Source organism: Stegodyphus dumicola, chromosome 9 (assembly GCF_044657685.1).
Source record: "Stegodyphus dumicola isolate Sdum_Otavi_A_Nest chromosome 9, ASM4465768v1".
Classification (NCBI taxonomy): Eukaryota; Metazoa; Arthropoda; class Arachnida; order Araneae; family Eresidae; genus Stegodyphus; species Stegodyphus dumicola.
In genome coordinates, this window is record NC_140776.1 from 90193644 (window position 1) to 90220627 (window position 26984).

The 26984-nt window shown below is 33.1% G+C and overlaps 2 protein-coding genes across 4 annotated transcripts in view; one reads left to right on the top strand and one right to left on the bottom strand.

The window, feature by feature from the left end:
* The window catches only part of gry (trafficking protein particle complex subunit 11 gry), a 122278-nt gene extending 112838 nt beyond the window's left edge, over positions 1–9440 (bottom strand). The window contains exon 1 of one of the 3 annotated variants that reach the window (XM_085823758.1): positions 9240–9440. The gene's annotated coding sequence lies outside the window, so the exon portion shown is untranslated. Of the gene's footprint in view, positions 1–9114; positions 9133–9239 lie in introns of those variants that run through there. The other 2 variants (XM_085823756.1, XM_085823757.1) reach the window with 2 other exon arrangements.
* Positions 9441–9669: 229 nt separating this feature from the next.
* The window catches only part of LOC118189721 (uncharacterized), a 60743-nt gene continuing 43428 nt past the window's right edge, over positions 9670–26984 (top strand). The window contains exon 1 of the mRNA XM_035360380.2: positions 9670–11618. Within this exon, the coding sequence (XP_035216271.1) occupies positions 9841–11592 (1752 nt within the window). The 5' untranslated portion in view covers positions 9670–9840 and the 3' untranslated portion in view covers positions 11593–11618. The remainder of the gene's footprint in view (positions 11619–26984) is intronic.

The following is a 26984-nucleotide window of genomic DNA, read 5'->3' on the forward strand; positions in this document are numbered from 1 at the left end:
TTTTTTTATATATTAGCAATTGAGAAATAGCATCGTAATTTTTTATGATGATATTACACTTGGCGATGATTACAGATTTACGTTAAATGCGTTAAGAAATGTTGACAGGAAAAGTTTAACAAAATTTCTTTCCATATGCTAAAAGTACATTTTGTTAATGACACTCATAGGCCAAAAGATTACATTTAGTGCTATTTGAATTAAGAATAAAGGATTTGTTATTCACATAAATCCAAAACTAGTACCAAAGTTCATATGGCTGCACCGGGCAGCAGAATATAGGGAAGACAAAGAGAAGCGCTTGGTAGCAGAATTAAAGAACCACAGCGACTGCATCAGACATCAGCTCTCAACAAGTATATGTGGAAATTAATTCTTTCAGAACTCAGATAAGCGTTAAGCATGTGCAAGAAATAGGCAAAAGTTTAATAAATAAACTAATACAATTCAGGCTTACTTGTCTCAGTGCACGATAGAAGCAAGATAAAATTCAGCGGAACAACTTCTCCTTAGTCGCCAACCTCATAATGCATAGCCAAATATGTATATTGAATGATAGCTAAATTTTATGATGATAGCCACGAATCTGAAGCTTTTTGGATATCACAAACCAAAGGTGAAACTTTCCAATTAGAGGATTTTGTAATGAAATGTGAAGCGGTAATAAATGAAGAGGACAAAAAAGAAGTTTTTCACTATGATGACACTGCTTCTCAATCATCAATCAATTACCGGATGGCAAAATCTGTAGTACGATTCTAAATCCAGAAAATACCACTACAGAGTGACAGAAAAGAAAAAATTTTGATTGACAAGTTAGTCGGAATTCTAGACACAGCAATTACAGGACTTCAACAATGGAACTTTGTAACTGAATAAGAAAAAAAATATGTCTGTCTATAGAATTAAAGAGAAAGTATTAGCACAAAAAACGAACTTAAACAACTTGAAAGAAATGTTTAATAAAGTAATATTTTTTTTGTAAAATTTGATATATTTCATAAATCACAATTTCATTCTTTTAATTTTATTATTTCTACATGCGATCCTGCTAGATTTAAACTGTTGATCTAATATCCGGAAGAATCCCAAAGTTCTGACGAGTCCAGATCTGGGACTTTGTATTGCATATGATCATCTGAAGAAGACTGGCTATATAAGCTACAATGATTTATTGGTACCCCATACTTATGCAGCAGAATATGCTTGTTTGCTCAAATTTTGGCATGCAATTCTTTGCTGAAAAGAAATAAAAAAACTTTTTCTTTTGGCAGATGATATTTCATCATATTTTGCTTTAACTGAAAACGTATCATAAGAATTTTGACCTACATTAGGAAATTACCGCATGTTTAGTAAAAAAATATAGTAATATATTTCAAGTGGACATAGTAAGATGCTAAACATTAATGGCATTTCAAAAACGTAATTATTCATGATTATAAAAATGGCAAGATTGTTCAAAATATCAAAAAAAAAAAAAAAAATCCTTGATGTAGAGTGTTCAATATCTTGGATGCATTAAAATGACAGAAACTGCATGGAAGTTTAGATTGCATTCCAAACTAACAAAGAATCGGAGATTTATCACATGAAAAAATTAACAAAATCCAAAAATTACTGCTGTAAAACTTGCAGTGGATTAAGAAGAATGGTGTGCAATAATATTTAACCCTAAAACTATTAGAAAAGTCATTACGACATATGGATACACAGCATGAAGGAAATTCTTTTTCAACAAAAAACGATGAAAATAAGCCTGGTGTTCACTAAATCTATGGTCAACAAAGATTTACATTAGAATAATACTATATTTACACATGAATCAAAATTTAATATATTTGGGTCTAGTGGACAAATTAATGTGTGGTCTAGCGGACAAATTAATAATGAAGAACTGAATGTGAAAACCTATTGCATACTTTTCAACATGGGGACTTGAGGCATTATGGCTTGGGGATGTTTCGCTGTCTCTAAAATGAAAAATTCAGCTTTTATAGAAAAAAATAATGATCAGATTAAATATATAATTATTCTAAATAAAAACTTGAAAGCATCTGCAAGAAAACGAGAAATGCAAAATACTATCAAGTTCTATCAGGATAAAGTTCCTAGGGTTTTCATCCGCAGAGAACCCGTTGGCGCTTCGGGAAAGAACCTGTTGACGCCGTTGCATTTTTACTCGGCAAGCTCGCGGTTCATCGACGATGAGCCGAGCCGTAAACGTGATTTTTAGTGCATGTAAATTCAAGTTAGCAGATAAAACAATATATTAAGCATATGGTAGTAAAAATTCACAGATAATAAGCATGTAGATGTAAAACTAACCGGATAAATGTGATATACGAAAATAAATTTGTATTAAATTCAAGTTAGCACAGAAAAGGATATATTATTAAGCATAAGACAATATATAAGCATTTATAACGGAAATAAAAATTCATTAAAAAATATAAATTAGTATTAATATACTGAAATTAACCGATTAAACGTGATATACGAAACAAATTTGTCTTAAATTCCAGTTAACACAGAATACAATATATTCCTTACACCAGCAGTGGTTTGCTAATTTTGATGACCATGGTGATGCATCAAACTATTCTGTCATCTTAGATAATCAATAATATTTTTTTATTTCAATTTAATCATCTATTTATGTCACACCTGCCATCCGCTGAAAGCTTATTGTCAGAAAAGCATTAACAATATATTATCTTGTTAAAATTTTACACCATAAAAATTGATTTGTTCTCATAATTTTAGATGACAATAACCAATAATAAAAATAAAAGCTATACTTAATTATTTAAAATGCACATGCACATTTTTTCGGTCTACGAAAACAAATTATTTTAGACGTTGGAAACCTCATGGTTCTTAGAGCTGTTAATAATTAAGAACACAACGTGAACAGCCATGTTACAAATTAGCATTCACCCCTCCTTTCATCCTGAACCGAGAACCGCCATCTATCTACGAAAATATTTCTATCTATTCGTTGCTAATAAATTCAGAAAAAATAATAATAAATAAGAGAAGAATAATATAAATCTGCAAATGCAAACAACGACAGTGATAATTCAACAAAATAAACGCAAGAGGAATGGTTGCATACTTCGAACAAGCGAATAGAATTTATCCGATGGGTTACCAGGTTTGAACTATTATCGCCAAAGTTGGCGATGTTTACATTTACCGGGTTCTCTGCGGAAGTGCTTCCAGTTCTTAAATGTACTGGTCTTTTAAGTTCGGTTGCACTTATTATACAAATGTTCTGAAGTTATCAAATCCCCTTCATATTCTCCCGATTTAAATTTATTGAACATATATGGAGTGAATTGGAGAAAAGAATAAGCAAACGTGACATTGCTTCGAAAGCTCTTCTTAAAGCAGTTCTTATGGAGATATAGAACAAAACAGCATATTCTTACCCGAAAAAATTAACTGAATCAATGACACAGCAATGAAAAATGCAATTTAGCTACATAATATAGAACAAGACATTAAATGTCACATTTTATTAAATATAAACTGTTTGCTGAAAGCATCCGAATATTTACACAATTAAACTTTCATAACGTTTCGAATACATTACTTTTTCGGCTGATCTTTGGAATATGATAACAGATAGTTTGGCGACATTTTGGAGGCGATAAAGGTTACTACCTAGAACTGGGAATAATGTGAGAAGTACTCAGTTCCAATTATGCATTATTTTGTGAGGGAAATGAGAGATCATGAGATATGTCATGTGAAATTGGACGAATCACTGTTCTTTAATCGGAAAAGGGGGTATATTTGTAAAAATATCTGCTGTACTTTATAGCAGTAATTTCATTCTATGTTCTGTGAAACAGTGTTGTTAATTATTTGGATCCCATGGCCGTATATAAAGTAAATCCGAAATTTTTATTACGTTTATGTGTAATTGAAAATAATTGCTTAATTGCGGGTAAGTATGAATGTCCAATATGTGGGAATGAAATGAGATTGTGTGAAAGGAAGGATATTACAGATAGTTTGAATGACGGTGCAAGAAACCTGGTGAAAATGGACATTTTGTGATCCACCATGCACTCAAGATTCTGTAGAAGATTAGGCAAGTTAGTATTTTTAATTATTTGAGGATATTATTTTTATGCATTGTTCTAAATGTAAGGAGTAAATAAATTAATATGGTATTATTGGAAAATTGTTATTAGCACTGATTTAGTTTAAAGTAATTAGGATTGTAAGATAATTTTTATTAATTTAATGTATGTGCTTATTTATATTTTAAGTAGTGATTTTTAATTTAATTATATTTTAATTTAATGATCGTGATTTTGAGAGTTATATGTTTGTAGTATTTTGGAATACGTTTCAGTAGATGTAAATGTGCATGGAAAGAATTTAAGTATTTGTGATAATTTTTAATGTTTTGTTATAAATACGTTGGTGATGTTTATAATAGATAATTTAGAGGTAAAAGTTTTTGGATATTTTATTTATTTTATACGTGCAAATGTCCATCCTTGGAAAGGGTATATACTTTTTCGCGATCAGGTAATTTCATATATGTCCTTTTTACCAAATTTAAAGATTCACAAAATTTTCATGCATTTTCGAGAAATTTTTCTAATTTATGAGAAAAAAGCAGTGTACATGGATATACGCCAGACTACAGGGCAGGCCAATAAATGACCTTTCAGGGACCTCCAGAACCACTAGCTTCATAAATTTTATACCCCTGTGGCCGAGACTTCCTAGGTACAGATCCTAGACAGTAGCTTTGCAGAGTTCTCTACATCGATCCCCACGGGTTAAGCAACCATGTAAGATGATCTAGGATAACTTCAAGGTAAGAGATGTGCTTGGTTCAGAGAATTAGATATCACACATTAAGATTTGGCCACTTTCATTAGTATTAATTTTCCAAGTGAAAGTAAGGCATCTTACTTTTTGATATTTATTTATATTTTCTAGTCCAAAAGCCATGACTCCAGTGCATTAAGTGATTTCAAACTACAATAAAGTCCGAAGTCCGGACGTCCAATATCCGGAATGATCTAAAATCCGGACCTCAAAACCACCAACATTTTTCTCATAGGCTTTACGCATGCACAATTGATTCCCCCTTCTTCCGCGCATAATAAAACATCTGTAGAGTCCCGATTCTTAATTTCACTTTGACACTAAATAAAATACCTTATTACTGAAGAAACAATTATTTCAGCATAATTTTGCACGATCAGCAATTTTGCTCTGTTGCTGCATATCTGCTTGGCACACATCTCAAACTGAAACATTCCACATAGATACATTGTTGATCTGACGCTAGCCTGGTGAATCATTATTTATTATACTTTCTTTTCATCACCGCATTTTCATCAACACACGACAGCTTGAGTAATGTAAAAATGTTGACTTGGAAAAATTTCTTTCCATATGCTAAAAATAGATTTTGTTGATGATTGATACTCATAGACCCAAAGAATACATTTAATGCTATTTGAATTAAGAAAAACTGATTTATTATTCACATAAACCCAGAAGCAGCGCCAGAGCTTGTATGGCCGCACCGGTCAAGAATTTTAGACCCACAGAGACTGCATCAGGCAGTAAAATATCTAGCATCAGGCAGTATGATATCTAGCACCGCCCCTCAATAAGTATGTATGGGAATTTATTTCTTCAGAACTCTGATAAGTATGTGCAAGAAATAGACATAAGTATAATAAATAACTAAACTGATACAATTCAGGCTTAATTGTCTCAGTGCACAATAGAAGCAAGATAAAATTTAACGGAACAACTTGTCATTAGTCGCCAAGCTCATGATGCATAGCCAAATATGAATAGTGAACGATAGCTAAATTTGATGATGATAGCCATGAATTTTAAAGGATTTCGGATACCGCAAAACAAAGCTGAAATTTTCCAATTAGCAGATTTAGTAAAGAAATGGGAAGAAGTGGTAATAAATGAAGATGATATAAAAAAAGTTTTTCATTGTGATGACAATGCTTCTCAATCATCACTCAATTAATGAATGGAGAAATCTAGTATGGTTCTAGATCCAGAAAATACCACTACCGATAGTGAAGAAAGTGACAGAGAAGTTACTGAAAATGAAAAAATGGCTGATCTTTGGAATATAGTAACAGGTAGTTTGGCGACATTTTGGAGGCGATAAAGGTTACTACCTAGGACTTTGGCAATAATGTGAGAAGTTTTCAGTTCCGATTACGCATTATTTTGTGTGAGGGAAATGAGAGATCATGAGATATGTCATGTGACATTAATGGACCAATCACTGCTCTTTAATCGCAAAAGGGGGTATATTGTAAAAATATCTGCTGTACTTTATAGGAGTAGTTTCATTCTATGTTCTGTGAAACAGTGTTGTTTAATATTTGGATCCCATGGCCGTATATAAAGTAAATCCGAAATTTTTATTACGTTTATGTGTGTTTGAAGAATTTTGAAATACGTTTGAGTAGAAGTAAATGTGTATGGAAAGAGTTTAAGTATTTGTAATCATTTTTAATGTTTTGTTATAAATTCGTTGGTGACGTTTATAATAGATAATTTAGAGGTAAAAGTTTTTGGATATTTTATTTATTTTATACGTGCAAATGTCCATCCTTGGAAAGGGTATATACTTTTTCGCGATCAGGTAATTTCATATATGTCCTTTTTACCGAATTTATAAAGATTCACAAAATTTTCATGCATTTTCGTGAAATTTTTCTAATTTATGAGAAAAAAGCAGTGTACATGGATATAGTGAAGAGTGTGCGCAATGCCATTTTTGTGAAATTCTGGGATGTTTTTTTAAGTAAAAATAAGTCGACGTGTACATGCTTTAATTATATTTTAATTAAATGATAGTTATTTTGTGAATTATATGTTTGTAGCAATTTGATATACGTTTGAGTGGAAGTAAACGTGCATGGAAATAATTTAAATATTTGATACTAAGTATTTGTAACCATTTTTAATGTTTTGTTATGAATTCGTTGGTGACGTTTATAATAGATAATTTAGAGGTAAAAACTTTTTGGATATTTTATTTATATTATGTGTAGAAATGTTCATCCTTGGATAGGGTATATACTTTTTCGCAATCAGGTGATTTCATATATGTGCTTTTTACCGAGTTTAAAGATTCACAAAATTTTCCTGCATTTTCGTGCAAATTTTTGTGATTTATGAGAAAATAGCAGTGTAGATGGATAAAGTCAAGAGTGTGCGCAATGCCATTTTTGTGCAATTCTGGGATATTTTTTTAAGTAAAAATAAGTCAACGTGTACATGATTACTGTGTATGTGCGATTTTGAAAAACGCGGCAAGGAGTTTGCGATTCTGCACGTTTTCCCAATTTTGCAGTTAATATTTGTCATGATTAAGCAGTTTTGTTCCATAAAATTTCTAGCATAAGTGTAATTCGGCTAGCAAATTGTTGGAAAAAGTGTTGAGTAAATAAAAAGAAAAAAACATGTCTTTACTTCGGCGAAAAAAAAATAGGGGGTTGCTGTAGCAGAGTAGTAGCCAAATTTTTGCCAAAAAATCGCCAAGTTACCATAATCCAAAGATCAACCACTTTTTCTATCAAAAATGTTTTCAAAACGAGCACGGGAAAAATCTTAGTATATGATCCGGTCTTGGCACAATTTAAAAAATTGTCGGCAACATCAAAATGACTTGTTTACTACTCATAATAAATACCAGATTAAGTGCTTATCATAATGTCACCAAATCCTATATCGTACACTAGGATTAAACAAGAGCGGATTTTACAAAAGATGATCCGTAGTGTTATGCGAAAGTCATTTTGCTAATATTTAACACCCAAGTGCTCAAAAACAAATCTGAGCTACTCTAAATTATATAAATAAACATTAGAAGCCCTAATAAGATTTATACCTCCGGCCAACCCTTCATCCAGCAAAGATATTCGGGGAAAATGCAGAATCACCCACTGCTTCATGAGCTTCTCAAAATCGCTAACTTGAAAATAACAAGTCAAATAATTGCACAAACTCAGTATCCATGTACACATCGATCTATTTTCACTTGAAAAACATCAGAGAATTGGCATTGACTTTGTCCATGTATACATCATTATGCACCATATAAGTGAGAGATTTTACACTTTACCCAGATATTATAAGAAACAGAAATGAAAATTTAAAGATACAAGAATATATTTAGCTAAAGTTCAGAATCGCCCACTTATTTGTTTGGCACTTTTTAAAAGAGTAAGAATTGGATTTTTGTCAATTTTCTTTGACTTTTTAAGTGAAAATTGGTCGATGTGTACATGGATAGTCAAGGGAGTGCACAATGCCATTTTTGTGCAATTCTGGGATTTTTTTTTAAAGTGAAAATAGGTCGATGTGTACATGGGTACCGAGTATGTGCAATTCTAAAAAACGCGCAAAGCAGTGGGCGATTCTGCACTTTCCCCATATATTCAAGTACAGTTTACAAATTTAGATAATATGTTAAAACTAGTTAAAAATTAGTTCAAACAATCGTATCAGCAAGAAAGTAATATAAATTCGAAATGCATTTCATATTTCAATCAAATTCCTATCTGGCTAGTTGGTAACAAAATTGCATACTGAAGTTTACTATAAATCAATCATCCTAATAAACATGATCAACACATGGTTTCAATATGCGTCATTTGTTTATATCGTTATAGCAAAATACGACAAGGCTATCTACCAAAGGCAAGAGGGTAAAAGTTTACAATTGGGTGCCCCTTGTTTATTGGCGATTCTTTTTTGACGCAAAGAAGTCACAATTTCAAGATGGCCACTACACAAAATCAAAATAAGAAGTCAAAGAATTGCACAAGATCTGTGTCCATGTACACATCGATCTGTTTTTACTTAAAAAAAATCCTAGAATTGCACAAACTAGGCATTGCGCACTGCCTTAAATATGTCCATGTACACATCAATCTATTTTCATTTAAATAAAATCGTGAAGCTTAAACAAAGTTAAAACTATCGTGGTAACCAGAAGTGAGGTTTCATCGCCAAAAGTAAAAAAAAAAATGTCGCCAATCGAAGGGGCACCCAATTCTACACTAAAGCCGGCAAAAGAGATTTACTGACGAATGGTTCTTTCATAGAAACTGTATTCATGATATAGATTGGGAAAACCATATGAATGATAATACAGCGTGGCCATACTATGAGGATTTCGACTTCGGCAGAACTACCTAAAATCATCTACTCACCCACTGGCGCAACAAGTTTCATCAATATATCGTTCGAGGTTCCAGGATACTTTAAAATATTACTATGTTTGAATATTACAACATATGTCTTGATGACACGTTTTCTAAAATTCGCGAAATACGTAAATAATACGTTTATATTCAGAACTAAATTTACTAACGCATAATAATAAACACCACTCACTCATTAAATTACCTTGTTGCCATTACAACATACAATTAAAAAAATATATAAAAGTCTTCACGGGGGGAAAAGGCATGTCTATTAAATGCTCAATAAATCATCTTAATTCACCTTCTGCAGTAAAGGATTGCCAATATAACGAAAAATGTTATTCAAAAATAGAAAAAACTGCAATTTTGACGGTCAGTAAAAATCCTGGTTTACTCCCATCCGGTAGAAAGACTTAGCGGGTGCAAAACAAGACACTACTGTCTACTTTGTCTGTCTGGCCGTTACCAATCGAGTCGTTCGCTGTTTTTGAATTCCAGCGTGATTTTATTTGTGAAATCTGTCTCTAACTGACATTGCAACCACTACGCATCTGATTACATTCTGCCTTGTATTATCTGTACTGTTTGACTGTAATCGTTTCTTAAAATGGCTCATTATAGACCCGGTGACTTGATTTTTGGTAAAGTGCGTGGATACCCGCCTTGGCCAGCTCGCATTGAATCGCCAAAGCCTGGGCAGAAAATTCCCCCTAATAAATATCCAGTGTTTTTTTTTGGAACGTATGAAACAGGTATTGTTCAAGCAAAAGATATATTTCCATATGAAAAGTTTAAAGAAAAATACGGTAAGTCTCAAAAAAGACGGTTCTTTAATGAAGGTTTATGGGAGATAGAGAATAATCCTACAGTCAGTGGTCCTACTGCAGCAAGTGAAAAGCAAGAAGCTAGTGGTAGTGAAGAAAGTGAAGAAGAAACACAAGAAGAAGTGAAAGAGGAAGATAAGAAAAAAGATGCTCAGAAAAAAAAGGAAGAGAAGAAGCCGAAAGTTAAAACTGCCCAGAAGCGTAAGCGAACTGCCAAAAGTGTTGAACCTGAAAGAAGTCGTAGTGGTCGAATGATCAAAAGAAAGAAGTTTAGCTCCGACAGTGAGGGATCGGATGAAAATGCTGAAGAAGAAGGTTCAGAAGTGAAAAAAGAAGAATCTGCTGGTAAAGAGGATAAATTGGATGCCATTGCATCACCACCAGAAAGTGACTCTGAAAATAAAGATGCTCAGAAATCTGAAAAAGAAGAATTAGAGAGTGACTCTGATGATGAGCCTCTGTCAAAACATACGGAAAAATTGGAAAAGAAAAAGAAGGAAAATTCAAAGGAAGCTGTTAAAAATGATAAAAAAATAAGTTCACGATCTAAACCTGATGAAGACATTGAAGAGAAAAAAGCACAGAAAAAGTCTAAGAAGAATGAAGACGATGATGTGTCTCGTACAGTAGAATGTAATAACGTTTCTGTATCATTAGTCAAACTCTCAAATGAAAAATGCAATGAAGCTATGGGGAAAAAGACTAAAGAGAAGAAAGATATTTCTGACGAAAAGCCTCCAAAAGAAAAAATAGAAGAAAAGGCACTTAAAACAAAGGTAGAGGGAAAAGCTTCAAAAAGCAAAAACAGTGATATGAAAAGTAAAAGTGTGGAGGAAAAAGAAAGCAAGTCTACAAAAAATAAAAATAACAAGGATAAAAGTTCTCAGCATAAAGAAGAAAGGAGCGGGAAAGTAAAATCAAAGCATGAGGAATCTTCAAGTGATAAAGAAATAAAGGAGAAAACGCAGGAAAATAGTGTTGATAAATCAGCTAAAAAGCAAAAATCTGAAATAGGTGATGATCATGAAAAGAAAAACAAGGCACCCGAAGATGATGAAAAATTAAAAAAGAAACTTGAGAAGAAATTAGAGGAAAAAGAAGAAAAAAAAAGGATAAAATATGAAATGAAAAAAAAGGAAAAATTAGAAAAGTTGAAAGTTGAGAATGATCTTGGCATAAAGTTGTCAGAAATAGACAATAAAATAAAGCACAGTTTACATTTCTCGAATATGGATGTAAATGCATGCTTGGATGCCATGAATGAGCTTGACAACATGTCACTTAACATGGGAGTCTTAAAAAAGAATCAAGCAGTGTTTTTTACCTTGAAAAAATGCCGTAAATTTATGAAAAGTGAATCTGTACGTCAGAAAGCAGACTATTTGTATAATAAGTTTAAAATTTATTTCATTAGTATTAAAGATGGTGCAAGTGTTTCAGAGAAAGAAAACAAAAAGCTGGAGCAGTCTTCGAATGAACAGCACATAGAAAGTGAAATGGACAGTGCATCTCAGGGTGAGGAGGGAAAAGTGTGAAAAATAGTGATACACATCCTTTAAAGGTATGTAAGCATATTTTATAAATTTATATTGGTAAATTTGAATATGAAGGTTGTAAATAAGTAAAAAATTCATTCCTCTAGACTTTATCTCGTAGTAGAGCATTCCGATCCCACAGTATTATTTCCATTTGTCACTTTGCTTCCATGTTGCAAATTCATGAATTTGTCATTTCTGTTTATTATTATCTGTGCACATTTAATGTTTTATTTATTCTTGTCCAGTTTTTCCAGTATTATAAAAAAGAAGTTAAATCCTTCTTTCCTATATATCGAATGTATCGTTTTTATTTCAGTAGACTGTAAATCAGGAAAATCTGATTTTTAATTTAGCTACTTGACCATTTTAATCTGATCATGAGATACATTATTCGAGAAGCACAATAGGACCTGCAAAAGAATTTTCCAAAGTGATCAAATAAGAAGCTACTAACTTTTTCACAAAATAGCTTAATATTACATTTTTAAAACATTATCCATACCCTCATGAAAAATCTGCAACTCATTGCTGACTTGGCAGATTGGCAAAGAAATTTTGTTTTGCTAACTTTATGAAGTCTTCCTTTTGAAAGTAACAATAAAAAAGTCTATATGACTGATATTTAGATGTTTATGGCTGATGGATACTAATAAGCAAAGTGATATTTGAATCAGTGTGCAAATCCGTATGTTGTATGCATATATGTGGGTCAGTTGTTATTTTCTACATGCTTGAAAATGCATCAAAAACTGTTACTGAATTTTGAAGCCAGTGGTGCAGATAATTGGCAAGTGTTCTTAGTTTTTGTAATTATGTAAAATTGAAAAAAATGTATATATATTTTATAGATTTTTTTACACTGCTTCCTATCCAGATCTTCCATTAAAAATTTTAGGTATTCCTTAAAAAGTCTTCATTAATATTGTTGAAAAAAAAAAAATCTACCAACTGTTTCCTTTTCTTTTTAGTAACTGCAAGTGATAGTTTTGGGTTATCTCAAAGTCCATGTTACTATGCCCAGTCTTAAAACATTTCTTCAGGAGCATTTTCTGGACTTTCTATGTAATGCTTCTAAATAATTTACTGCATCTTAATAAGTGGCACAAGTTTTTTTATTCCTTTTGTTTTCCTTCAGTTTCAACCAGATTTTCAATATATTTTTTGCCTACGTATTCCATCACAACTTAACATACTTTTCTGTATTTACAAAACCAATAAAAGAAGCTAAATAAAAATTCTTTTCATTTTTTGATGTTTTCTAGTCATTTTCATCAATATCATACTTCTCAATTATATTGCAACCAAAGAAACCTACTTTATTAAAACAGTTTGCCATAATTGGTTCCCATCCGGTCTATATTTAACATTAATAATTATAAAAATATAAACTTTTAACACATTTGACTTCAATATTTTATCACAGGTTTATATTTTGCAAAAGTCAGTGCATAGTTATTTCCAAAAAATATTTCATAAATCCATTATTGATTCATGGTGTATGTGTTGTAACATGAACATAGAATTTGCAAGGATGAAAATTCATTCTTTCAAAAGCATTTAAGAAAATTTGTCATCAGTGAAACAGTTCTGAAAACAGTTGTTTTACCTTTTCATCTTAGTCTGTTGCTGTTGATAGTTGATAAGAAACCTAATTTGAAACAAACACTTTATTGACTGTTGTTGATATTATACATTTTCTGTCATGTACAATTTTGTTACGTGAAAATTTAAACAACCAGAATTTTGGGGCAAAATACCATAAGCCTTTACTATATATAGTCTTTTAGGGGTTAGTATGTGGAGTACTGTTATGTTTTGCATTGCCCTTCAGATATATTTCCGTTTCTTCTCTTTTTATTTCGGAAAGCCTCACCTCCAGTCTATTATGGCGGAAAGGCGCTATTTATCAGAGGAAGAAAACCCTCATATGGTCAATAAACGATTTATTAACGCAGATGAGAGTGATGATTCATTTTCTAAAGAATTAGAAAGTGATACTTCTCTGCTTCGAGATTTACCACACAGTCTTCATTTTAAATTTTGTTACTTCTTACTGTAAATAGTCTTTATTGTGTTGTTTTATTAATTTAAAACTTTATTGATGGATTTTATCAATTAAAAATTTGGAATAATTTGAATAGCGCTTCCGAAAATTATTTTACAAGATAAGCAATTTTTTAAGTGTATCGTCATGCAAAATAAAGAAAAAAACGTTATTGAGTGCTAGTTTTGACATATATAAGAGCTCAAGTAATAATCTAAAATGATACAAAAAATTACGATGCTAGAAGCGAAACTTTATTTTTTCTGATTTTTTTTATAAAATTATACTTAGTGATGCAAAACCTCCGTCCTGTACGGTGACTGCCTTCGATTCCCTTCCGTCCTGCACAAGCGTCTTAAACAAAGGTGTGCCATCGCAAAAACGTTAAGCTAGGCTGAAATTATCTTTACTGATTCTAACCTGTATAAAATACAATGGTCACCAGTTTTGGCAAAATATCTAGGTAGTCGTTATAGTACGTAAGTACTTTTCTTTTTCAGTGTGTAATAATACATATAAATTTTAAAGATGACAAATGATAAAATAATTATAATGTAATTATTTTTTGTCATAAAAATATTAGAATTCATTATAATAATAATGAGAATCGTACAATAAAATATTTTAATTGAAGAATTACAATTATAATGTAATAAAATTTGCTTATTAAGTTTCATTATAAAATCATGTATATATAGCAAAACTCTTTTGTTTTTACTAATATATGCAGAGCATCTTCAAAGATCATTGGCAAACTTAACATGCTGTTTGCCATATCATGACAAACAAGATTTACATAGCAACTTGTGTCTAAAATGTGAATGGTGACCACGAGAAGGGGATGTTCACAGGCTTATTTGAGAGTGGGAAGTGTGATCATTTCAGGCAAAGATTTTGCATTACGTGTACAGTGCTGCGGTATGAATGTAACTTGAGTGCTTCCCAAATGGATGTCAGATAAGTCATGCTTTGTTCAGACAATTGCTTCACAGATTGCTTGAGGCAGTAGCTTTCCACGTGAGTAGTCACATTGGTAGAGAATGTGCTACATGCACACTGTTTGTAGAAGCTGTTCAAAGGTAATTGGATGAACCCGCAAACAAGTCTCTGAGCAACCAAACACATTTTGCATTTACATTGTTCCACCATTATGCGCTTACTGCACAAGAGGCACACTACACCCCTTACCTCATCCAAATGGTATAGGCATCGTGCAGTGGTAAGTATCCTCAATGGGTTGCATTTGCTCAAATGGGGTGTGCAGCTGTCAATATTTCCGATGAGGCCTCTTTTGTATCAGATGGTGTCCTGAACCTACAACAATATGCTCATGTGGACGCATGAAAACCCAAAGTGTACACTTGCCCATGGAAGTTAAATGTTGCTCCATAAATGTTTAGGCTGTTATTATCAGTGACATGAATAATTGACCCTTACCTATTACCTCAGTGCCTTGACGGGAAAAGTTATCGAACTTTTTTTAAAAGAGTGTTGCCAAATCTGGTGGTTGACATTCCAGCAGCTACATGCAAAAAATCTTTCAGCATGATGGAGCACCTGCACATCTTAGCAGCACTGTGCGGGAATATCTTGATAGGATATATTCTGATCGCTGAATTGGCAGAGGCAGACAAGTTACATAGCTGATTCCCCCTGGATTTCTTTCTATCTGTGGGAATACATGAAGAATTATGCTATATGAGGTGACTATCGAATGTGGATCGTGAAAGCAGCAGCACGTGCCCCTGGCATACCTGCTTATTTTTGAACGGGTCCATGAATCCATGCATCGACATTGTGTGGAATGGAATGAATTTTGAACATCTTCTGTGTTTAACTATGTTCTTTAATAAAAGTCATATTAACATCTCTTTTGACATTTTTCCTTTCTCCCCCTGTACGTCTGGGAACATTGTCTTCTGGTGGTCACCATTCATATTTTCAGACACAAATTCCTTTGTAAATCTTGTCTGTTATTGTATGACAGATTAGCATGTTAAGTTTGCCAACGATCTTTTAAGACACGGTATAAATAAACATTGCACAAAATGCAGTGTAATAAGGGAGCTAATCATAAATGATGATCAGCATATCGTCTTAGTTCGCTTAAAAGTAATTTATCTGTGGTCTCTGAATGCTGTGGAAATAAACTGGGAAAAATTCCTTGTGACATGATTCGTGTCCCCATAAATCGGTCGGGGCGCATGCATGTTACACTCGTGGTCATCACAAGCCAAACTATACCAGTGTGTTGTCATTCATTCCATGAATTTCAAGATATTTAATTTTTCTTTCAAATTCATTTATTCTGTTATTAATTAATAAATTAAACGATTCAGAATGCAGTTTTCCATCTTTTATTAATTAGTTGGACCCATGAAATTACATAATGAATACATACTGAAAATATTTAAATCATTATTTATTTTTCATTTTTGTAATAACTATTTTAGGCAGCTGGCTGTGCAGGTGGCTAGTATTTCTAATATGTATTCTTTTTTATTCACATGTTTTGTGCAGTGGCGTAGCTAGGGGGGGAACATCTGTACCCACGGGCGCAGCATCTAGACGACGCCAAATTGATTTTACGAAATTTTTTAATGAAATGTTTTCTATTCTTGGCACACAGAAAGGGGCACAAATTCTTCAGTTGTCCCCGGGTGTTGGAATCCTAGCTATGCCACTGGTTTTGTGTTTAATTTTCTAATGATATACACTCGATACATAATATTCTAGCCTACTTGTTGTACAGAAGGTTATTCACACTTTATGGAAATTATTTTGATAATTCATTTTTATACATAAAGTGTGTATTTCTTGTGGTGATTTGCTTTTATGTAACAGTCTTAATTCTTGCATTAGATCTAACTAGAATTTTCCAAGGAAAAGTCCGTTCAGTGTTCTTGGTTGCTGTTTTCCTAAAGCTTGTTTTAACAAACCCAAAGAGCAAGTGCCCCTAAAAGAAACATCAGGTGATTTTATAGGTATTTCATTAAAGAACACATTTTATTCCTGTTTCTGATTCTTTGCTAAAAACGTTACTTTTGACTTAAATTACATGCAACTAGAGGCTTTGTCCGTATGAAGCTCAGTTTTATTGATGTCCTATTCATATAAGGATGAAATTTATTATTCAAAAATTGGTATATTAGCCTTGCCTGGATTTTTTTTTTTTTTTTTAAATGACAAAACTCTGCAGCTGTCATGAATCTTGTTGGAAACGTTTTTGTAGATTAACAAAGCTATTTCGTATGGTCATTTTTATCAGCTGAATATTTCTTATTTTTTTAATTACAGTCATTTAAATATACCTGTGCTTCATCAAGTGTTACCACAAATTTCCCTTGATCAGCAGCTATGTATGTTTCATTTAATTTTCTACAATTTGTTTTCTTTTCAGCAGTGTGCTTTTGCAAAAGCATATGAACTTTGGATTTTAACATCTTTTTTAAACTTTTTACTTTAAATCTGTATGAATGATTTTGCATAGTGTGCCAGAAAACATTCCTAGTTCTAATTCAATGAATCTTTGAGTCTGAGTTTTTTTTTTTTTTTTTCATTTCTGCTTTCAGTTAAATGCTTTTTACCTTTCAAATTTAATGCATTAAAAATACCTTCCTTTGAATTCAGTAACTTCTTTTTAAATTGTTTTGCAGTTTGTTCAAATAAATATTTTTTCGTCGGAGAGTGTAACCTTCAAGTCATCAGTCAGTTTTAAGAACCATTTCTAAAATAAATCTGTTATTCTGCATTCCATTCAAAACGAAACATTAGCAATCTTGAAATGCTAATGAGAAAATTTAAATAAAAAATTGTTTCCATAAAATGCAAATGGCCTTCTGCATATATAAGCACATGGCATTTAGCTCAGCATTCATAGATATGATGGTCTGTTGAGAATGTGTTCATAAAGTGTATTTACTCAGTAGATTGTCACACTTTACGTGTAATACTGCAAGCATTAGCCAAACAACATGTTTCAGAATTATACAAAAAATTATGTTCTAGAAAGCCCATTACTTCAATGTAAACTGCTACTCAAACAAAAGACTAGCCATTTTCCATTATTAATGAAGCATTCCAGTCTCCAAATGGACCAAGATTAATATATATATAGCTGCCAACTCTTCTGGTTTTCATCACATCTCCTAGTAGATCACAGAATAACTTTTTTTTAGCTTCTTTTATCACCGTTACCAATACAATTTTGTCCCTGTGAAATTACAGCTGCTGTATAAAGCAGAAAATAAATCTAGGAATAGTGCCATTTGTAAACTCTAAGCAGAATTTTCTTGAAGCTCCAAATTAAAAATCACTTTCATGAAAATTTGCAAGAGACATTATTAACACACATTATTGATCAGCAATGGATTTGAAATGGCAAACGGTGAAGGAAAAATATTCAAAGGTTTCTTTCATGCAGTATTAATTTTGATTATACATATATAATTATTTATCACAGTATTGGCAAATGTGAATGGATATTATGTTAAGTGAATAAAATAGGGACAGAATTTAAATAATTTCTTTCAAATGCAACTCTGTTCAATAAGAACTGTCAGTCACTTAGTATTGAAGAAAAAGAAAATGCTATGAAAAAAATTTCATTTTGGTGGTGAAATACTAAAAATTACTAGGAAAAAATACAACTATTCAGACTATAATAAAAATAATTGCAATCAAATGGAAATGTGCTCAACAAATCTTGGAAGTGTTTGCCCAGGGAAGTTAATCATGATGAAAAAACTAATTTATTTATTTATTTATTTATTTTTAAAGTACAAAATTAAATTCTACAAAACTAAATATTTTGTGATGGTTTAAAAAAAAAAAAATTTTTTGTCCGGGAGCAATGCGTAGGATTCTTCAAAACAGCATGACTTAGTGGCAGAACTCCTAGAAGAAAACTTCTGATCTCACCTCAGAATCAGCAAAAATGATTAGATTTTGAATCTTCTGTGACACCAGGTGTTACGTTGTTTTCTTCCTTCACGTTCTTACTGGGTTCATGTGTATTTGGAGTGAATAAGGACAACACTTCTTGATGAAGTATCGAAACACACTTTATTTACCAATATTAATCAGGACAGCTCCAAATCATTTTTACAGTCGTCGAAGATCTGCTATAATCATGCTGGAACAGTCAGCGACACAGCCTTCACACTGTCAGGCAATAGCGGTGGAGACAGCTTCACTGCAAAGCACCAGAGTGCAGCTCCCGACTCTGCTCGGTCGTTCTCGTAACTCCACGTACTCTCAAGACTCTCCACGCTACAACTCGCGATGCACTCGATGACACACAGAGCACGGCTCCAGACTCTTCGGTTCAGTCGTTCCCGGAGCTCAACACACACACTCTCCATGATGCACTAACCGCGATACACTAAGAGACTCCTTCTGTGCACTCACGATCCACTCAGCACTCGCTGCCCGGCTCCACAGGGATTGACTCGCTATACAAAACACCAACTCACACTGACGAGGTACACTCTCTCGCACTCTAGACAAGCGCACACACTAACTGACTGCGGACCAGCAGGGTTTATATAGCTTTCGGCTTGTGTTCGAGAACATTCGGGGCTAAACCAGTAAGAATTCGTTCCATAAGGTTCTCCAACTGTCCATGGTATATTGCCAATTTTGTCGCCAAACGTGCGATTTCTCGCCAAATGTGGCAACCCTGCCTTCCATTGTCATTTTATGGCAACCCTCAACCTTCTTTGCGGGGAAGCTATCTTACCACGCCTGTGCATTTCTTAACAATATGAACTTTGATTTTTGAAAAAAGAGCATTATTTACTGATAAAAGTAAGTTGGGTGTTTCTGGAAGCAATGATCATGAAAAGATTTGATGGTGGGAAAATGAAGAATTGAAACCAGAAAATTTGATACCAACTTTTAAACTTGGTGGAGAGAGTGTAATGGTTTGGGGTTCAATAGTAGGTTACTGAAGTAGATAAATTAGTTTTCATAGAATGCATTATGTATTGCTTTGTGTATCTGAAACTGTTGCAATCATCTGTTGAAAAATTGGAACTAGGAAGCAGCTGAGTCTTTCAACAAGACAATGATGTAAAACATACTGCTAATATTATTAAAGAATGGTTCTAGTATAAAGTACCCAGTTATCTATGTTCATCAGTCACTAGAAATAATCCTATAGAACAGCGGTTCCCAACCTTTTGACTAACATGTACTATCTAAACAAAAATTGAAAACCCTTAGTACCACCACTACAATGGACTATTACCATAACCACTCTTGAACGAAGCTCAGATCGCATAAGTTTACGAGTCTTAGAGAAAGAACTCAATCTACCTACTATGCCATGGTAGTTTGTAATAAGAAAGTTTTCATATACCATCTCCAAGGAACACAAATTCAATTTAAAACCACGAATGAAAAAAAAATTTGGTTAGAATTCAAATTAGTATTTAAAATAGTAATTTCAACTTCTTGTGTAAAAATCTGCAAAGAAAAATAGATTAACTGTGTTCTTAATAGAAACTTAAAGATTATTTGCTATTTTGTTTAACAAGATTCTTGGCTTAAATGGACTAATGTCTTTATTTGGATTGAGTATTAATTTTGACTTATGGTTTGAATCTAGCAAATGATTTGATGCTTACTTTGAAGTAAGATGAAACACTCTTAATTTAGTTGTTAATTGATGGTAGATTGGCTTGTCCCCTTGATAAGTCAATTAATCTGCAATCAATGACAATATTTATTTTTTCAATATTTAGAATTTACTTTTGGTATTTTTGCGATTTAAGATTTTTCCTTGCAGATTTTTAAACAAGAAGTTTGAAGCGTGTCGTATGTAAATATAGGAAAATAACATTTCCCTAACCCCAATAGAATCAATATTTTATTACTTATATATACTTATTCCTAATATTTATTTACATTTTACATGCACATTAAATCGCATGATAGAATACCGACTTTTGTTGTTCATGGAGAGAAGAAAAAGTGTTGCCATTCCGCTTTAACTAAACTTAATTAGAAACTTTACAGAACTGAAGCAATGCTACACACCCCTTCCTGTTGACAGTGATTATGGAAGATAGTCTTTCAAGTGACTTGGGAACTTTGCATGTCTGCCAGTTCTAGTAGTCTTGGTTTCATTCCGAGTTTCTGAATTTTCTTCAGCGTTCTTGAGTGCAAATGTTTCCCCAAGTTCTGCTTTCTTGGAATGGAATGGGGAAAGGAATATCAGAATCTTTCAGTAGAAAACATAGCTTTAATCTGTCTATTAAAACTCTTTTAACTTTTCCATGAATTTCAGTATCGAAATACTTATCCTTTCTTGCTCTTACAGGATACGTCCAAGACAGACAGGCTGTAGTGAAGAATTATTAATGTTGTTGCATAGGAATATGTGAGAACAGTTGGAAAGATTTTTAGAAACAAAGACTGTTCTATTTCCATGAGTGGTGGTAGGACTTGGCTTCATATCTCTTATTATTTTCTGAAGGTTTTGAGAAAATTCAGACCGTATGAGGTACTGTTGAAAAGAATTCTCCTAGTAATGCTAAAGCGGTTCTGCATACAAGTTCTGCAGATAAGCAATTTAAGTCTACCTTGACAGCAGTAAAAGAATGAAAGGTAATGCTTCCAGCCATGATTTTGATTCGAACAGATGACATTTAAGGCTTGCTTTTAAAGTTCAGTGTTGTCTTTCGATTAGGCCATTTGCCTGTGGATGGTATGCAGTTGTAGTGTGTGTATGAAAACCAAGATATTTTCCTAAAGCATGAAAAAGCTGGCTATCAAATTGCCGACCTTGGTGAGGTGTTATGTGATTCGGAATTCCAAAGCGTGAAAACCAAGTATAAATCAAAGCTTTAGCAATAGGTTCCGCCGATTGATCTTCTAATGGTACTGCTTCGATCCATCGTGCATAACGTTTAATGATGGTTAGAAGATATTTGATTCCTTTACAAGGAGGCAGCGGACCAACCAGATCTATGTTTAAATGCTGGAATCTGTGTGGAGGTACTTTGAATTCTCCCAAAGATGACTGTGTGTGTCTGTGAACTTTAGATCATTGGCATGCTCTAGTCCATAGTTGGTAGTCTTTATTCATATTGGACCATATGAAACGTTGTGTTAGCAATTTTATTGTGGATCTTATTCCAGGATGAGATAAATTATGGATTGACAAAAATATTTTCTGCCAAAACTTTGCAGGGATGTATGATCGATTATAATTTGTTGAAGTATCACAGTAAATTTTCTTGTTGCTGTCTGACATAGGGATCTGTAGGATTTTTAAATTCGGGTTGCTTTTCAGTGTCTCCAAATCTTCATCTTCTTAACAGTCTACTATAGTTTGTAAGTCTATTGCAGATGGTACACAAATGGTGTCTGTGCAAGAGAGAGCGTTAGCGACGGTATTTTCATCTCCTTGTATGAATTGGATATTGGTTGAGAACTGGCCAATATATGACAGTTGCCTAGCTTGCCGTGGCGAAGCTTTTTCAAAATTTTGCTGGAAGGCAAATGTCGGTGGTTTGTGATCCATGTATATTGCAAAAGGTCGTCCTTCTATGATGTATTTGAAATGTTTCACTGCTGTATACATGGCTAAGAGTTAGGCACTATATTTTTGTTGTGCTAGTGTCAAATTTCGGGACAAGAAACTTAAGGGTTGTTTTTCATTGTTCACAATCTGATGTAAAACTGCTCCAATGGCAGTATCGGAAGCGTCAGTTGTTAGCGATATTTCAGTCTTTTCGGATGGATGAGTTAAATTTGTGGCATGAATGAGTGCATCTTTTAAATCCTTTAAGATGTTTCTTGTTTCTGCCATCCAGGTTATTCCTTTTCTGCAGTTCTTTTTGATACCACTGAGCAATGTTGTTAAAGGTTGTTGCAGTTTTGCACAATTTGGTATGAATCTGTAATAAAAATTCACCATACCTAAAAATTGTCTTAAACTAGTAAATGACTTTGGTTTTGGAAAATTTTTGATAGCATCAACTTTCGTTAAAAGAGGTTTAAGTCCTTCAGCTGACACTTCGTATCCCAGGAATACAAGTTTTGTTTGACCAAATTTACACTTTGCCGCATTAATATACCAGGGCTGTGGATTCGGTAAAGAAAATATCTGACTATGACTATGACTCCGACTCCTGGAATATTAATGACTCCAACTCCCTCAAAAAAACGAGCAATAACCCATATGTAAACATATACACATGGGTTACTGCTCGTTTTTTTAATATAAAAGAAGTAATAGATGCTACAGAAAAAAAAAAAAAAAATTGATGGCATAGCAAATTATTTATATTAATTAGCATTTGTTATGAAATGGAAAAACTGGCATTAGTTGTGTCTAAGAAACAATATAGCTTCGGCAAGATTTTCTGTGTTGGAGGGCCATAGATCCGATTTGATAAACTTCAGAGCTTATATAAAGACTCTGAAGTTTATCAAATCGGTTATAGATCCGATTTGATAAACTTCAGAGTCTTTCCACATTAACTTCAGTAGGAGGAAGAGCTGTTACTGTTAGGGCTACTTCTTTTAACTTTTCTAGATAGATTTTTATAAGTTCTAAAAGAGGTGTCTTGCAAGTGCAATCATATTTCTCAATTTCTTCAAAGGCGGTGTAGAAATCTTGTTTGTATTTTTTCTTTTTTATATCTAAAGGCTCCTGTTTTTTTTTATTTTCATTCGCTTTGCCTTAGCCTTTTCAATATTATCCAAAAATATTTCCCAAAATCTAATTCATCACTCGAAAAGGATGATAGAGACTCAATTGCAATATCTGCAGTTTGGCTGTCCTGATTCGAAATCTCCAATTGTCCTGAGAATAATTTCATTCTTAATGAAAGTTCATAGGTGACATTCTTTACCTTTTTAATTTGTTTGTCATCCAAGAAAATTCGGTGTTTCGGATCTCCATATATTGAACCCAGCAAGATCTCATTGTCTAGGTAACTAGTGTCTCTTTTCTTCATTGAAGAAATTATTCCTTCTGCAATAAACCCTCCATTTCAGAAAGAACAAACATCCCATCCTCGCTTCCTGTCAATTCTTCAGATTGCAGCTTTTTCGTGACTGTATACGGTGTAGAAAGAAAAGTTTCCAATTCTGCAAGATTATTCCACTGTCTTTCTGTTAGTGAAACATTAGGGTTATCTACATCTCCTAAAAAAGTTCTTAATTCTAAAAACTTCTTTATCATCAAATATGTGCTTCCTTATCGCATTGCTTGATCAATAATTGCTCCTTTTCCTGCTTGCTTCCTAAGAATGGCATCAATTTTAGGAGTTCTTGATGCTATTACTGCTTACCTAAATTTATCAGTGAGATTTGTAACTAAATGAATCAGTTTAATCACTAATGGCAAATATCACATCCATCCCCTTCCCTTATATTCATTTATTAATAAGTCAACAAAATAGAAAAATAACTATTTATTAATGTATACAGTTCATAAATAAAAATAATAACTCAGCTTGTCATTAATTTTTTCGATTCATTTTAATTTAATTTCAAATTCAAACTGTCTAACGAAAACTGGAGTCGGAGTCGACCTGTTTTTAGCGATTTCAGCTCTGACTCCTTTTACCCCAAAATACTCCCGACTCCACAGCCCTGATTAATACACAGACCATATTCATTTAGTCTTTCGAGGACTGCTCGTATGTGTTGTCGATAAGATTCTTCATCAGGAGAGGCTTTTAGAATGTCATCCAAATACAGGGGTGTTTGTGCTCCGGGGTAACCCCGGAATTCCGGGGATTTTGAACACTAAACTCGATACCCGGAAATTCCGGGGATCGTCGTTCAAAAGGAAGTAGGAATAATAATGAATTATTTATTTTGATCTGGGTAATTTTGTTTGCTTTGAAAGCAGAAAACGCAAAGTCAGTGTGTGTGGTGAAAACTTTTCCTTTCTTTCTCCAAAGGCAGTGATAATGCGTGAAAAGGGAGAAAGACTTCTTTTTTGTTCTTTCCTTATTGCGAGTTATGACTCATTCCCCCGGTTCTCGGACATTCTCTTCTGGATTCTTTTCAGCAAGTAGGCGCGGCAGAAAAAAAAGGGAGAGACTTCGTTCGACCAGATGTGCGATCAGGTGACTCTGGGTTCAAAGGTCTTATCTCTCTTGGCGTGGTGCCAATAAGTAGAGAAGGGGGATTTTTCGCGGTATTAGCTATTTGTCATTGATCGCTTCTCAACTTTTTTTCCTCTGCTGTGTAAAATTTTTGTTTCATTTATTGATGCACGTGTAAATTTTTCGTTTCGTTTATTGAAATATTTTTTTTATTTATGTACGCAAGAGAATTTCACTATGAAATTTCTCGATATAAATAGTGATATTATTCAATTAGAAGAAGGTGTCCGGAATGCATTTAGGTGGAATTCGATTGAACGGAGAGATGGTAATGGGGATACCATCGGCACATGGTGCAAGAAAATAAATGTTGCTGGACAAGCATATTGTGTTTTTTGTAACTCACTGCTGAAGTATGGTGGGGAAGGATTCAAGGCTTTCACAAATCATTCTAAAACTGTGACGCACATAAAATATTCAAAGTGCATTAGACATTCAATGACTTAAAGTAATTATGCTAATTCAAAAAATTCTGATGACTTACTGGAGACTGATGCTCGGCCATTGGATATAGTGACAAGAAAAGCACGCCAAGAGGTATTAATAACTTTGTTTATCGCCGAGAATTCGCTTTCTTTCAATGTAGCTCCCAATTTAATTGAACTCTGCAAACAGTTGAGCCGCGATCAGACGGCACTAAACTCGTTGGAAATGTCCAGGACTACTGCATGTTATAAGATAAAATATAGGCTCGCAAAAGCTATTAAGGAAAATATCATTAAAACTTTAAAGGAGACTCCATTTTCTCTAAATTTGGATGAAAGTACTAGCAAAGCTCAAGAAAGTATACTGGCAATATTGATGCAGTTTTATGATAACAATCAAAATGAAGTTATAGTTCATCATTTTGCATCTCTAAAGATGGAATCTTGCAATTCAGAAGCTGTTTTTAAAGCAGTTGTTAATACTATTGAAGATAATAATATTCCGTGGGCAAAACTTAATTAGTGTATTAATGGACTCGTGTAACACCATGCGTGGAAAAAAAAGGGGTGTTGAAACCAGACTACGATCAAACAAAGCACCTCACTTATTAGATATTGATGGTGACACAGCTAATAACTGTGTAAAAAAATTTGCTTCATGTTTTGATAGATACTTAGAAGATTTGTTTGATGACATCTATTTTGATATGAAAAGCTGCAGTAAAAGAGAAAATTTTTCAAAATCTGTGAATCCCTTGCCATTAAAAAACTTAAGCCCTTGAAGAGACCAGACCATAGGTGGGCGTACATTTTATGTGTTTTAGAAAGAATCAAAGATCTGTGGGATGCTCTTATTGCATTTTATTTTCACTACTTGGATAAAACTGATAAAGGGGATTATTTTTCTTATGTTGAAATTGTATACAATAAAAGAAATATTTCTGCAGCTCAGAAAAAAATTGTTGAAGGGGTGTATTCTTGCTTGCATTCCCAACAACTCACAAAGGATGCTTTAGCTCGGAAAAAAAGAATACTAAATGGGTTATTTGTTATGCAAAACAAAACTTTATTGCATATGGCATTATATTCAGCAGTATTACCAGAGTTCAACACATATATTAAATTATTTGAAACAAAAAAACCAATGCTTCATTTAATACATTCCAGTATTTATAAATTGATGGCAAATTTTTCTCTTTTTTTATGAAGCCAGAAAATATAGAGTGCACATCTTATAATGATTTATTAAAGGTTGATGTCACAAATCCAGAATTCCATCTACCTAGCAAAGTAATATTTACTGGTGCAGAAGCTTCCACTCTCCTGAAGAAATTATCAAAAAATCATCCAATAGCAAAAGAATTCCAAATTTCTCTGATGAAAGCTTATACTAATACAGCACAGCATATGAAACAGAAATTACCCCTTAAAAATTCATATCTAATTAGTTTTACAGCATTAGATCCAGAGCTAAGAGGTAAAACCAGTACAATATTAGCTTTTGAAAAATTATCATTTTTTATGTCCCATATTTTTAGTGATATGAAAAGTCAAAAGTAGAAGCTGAAATAAGGTTATACCAGAGTGATATTGATATCACCAAAGAAATGCTTTACACATCTGATGAAAGTGGAAATCAAGTCAAGTGTACAATTGGTAAATATTGGTCTAAAGTTTTTAATTTAAAAGATGATTTCACAAATGATTATAAGTATCCTAAATTGGTCAAAGCCTGCCTTAGCTGCTTCCATGGCCCATTAGTGGAAAGTGCATTCAACTTAATGGATA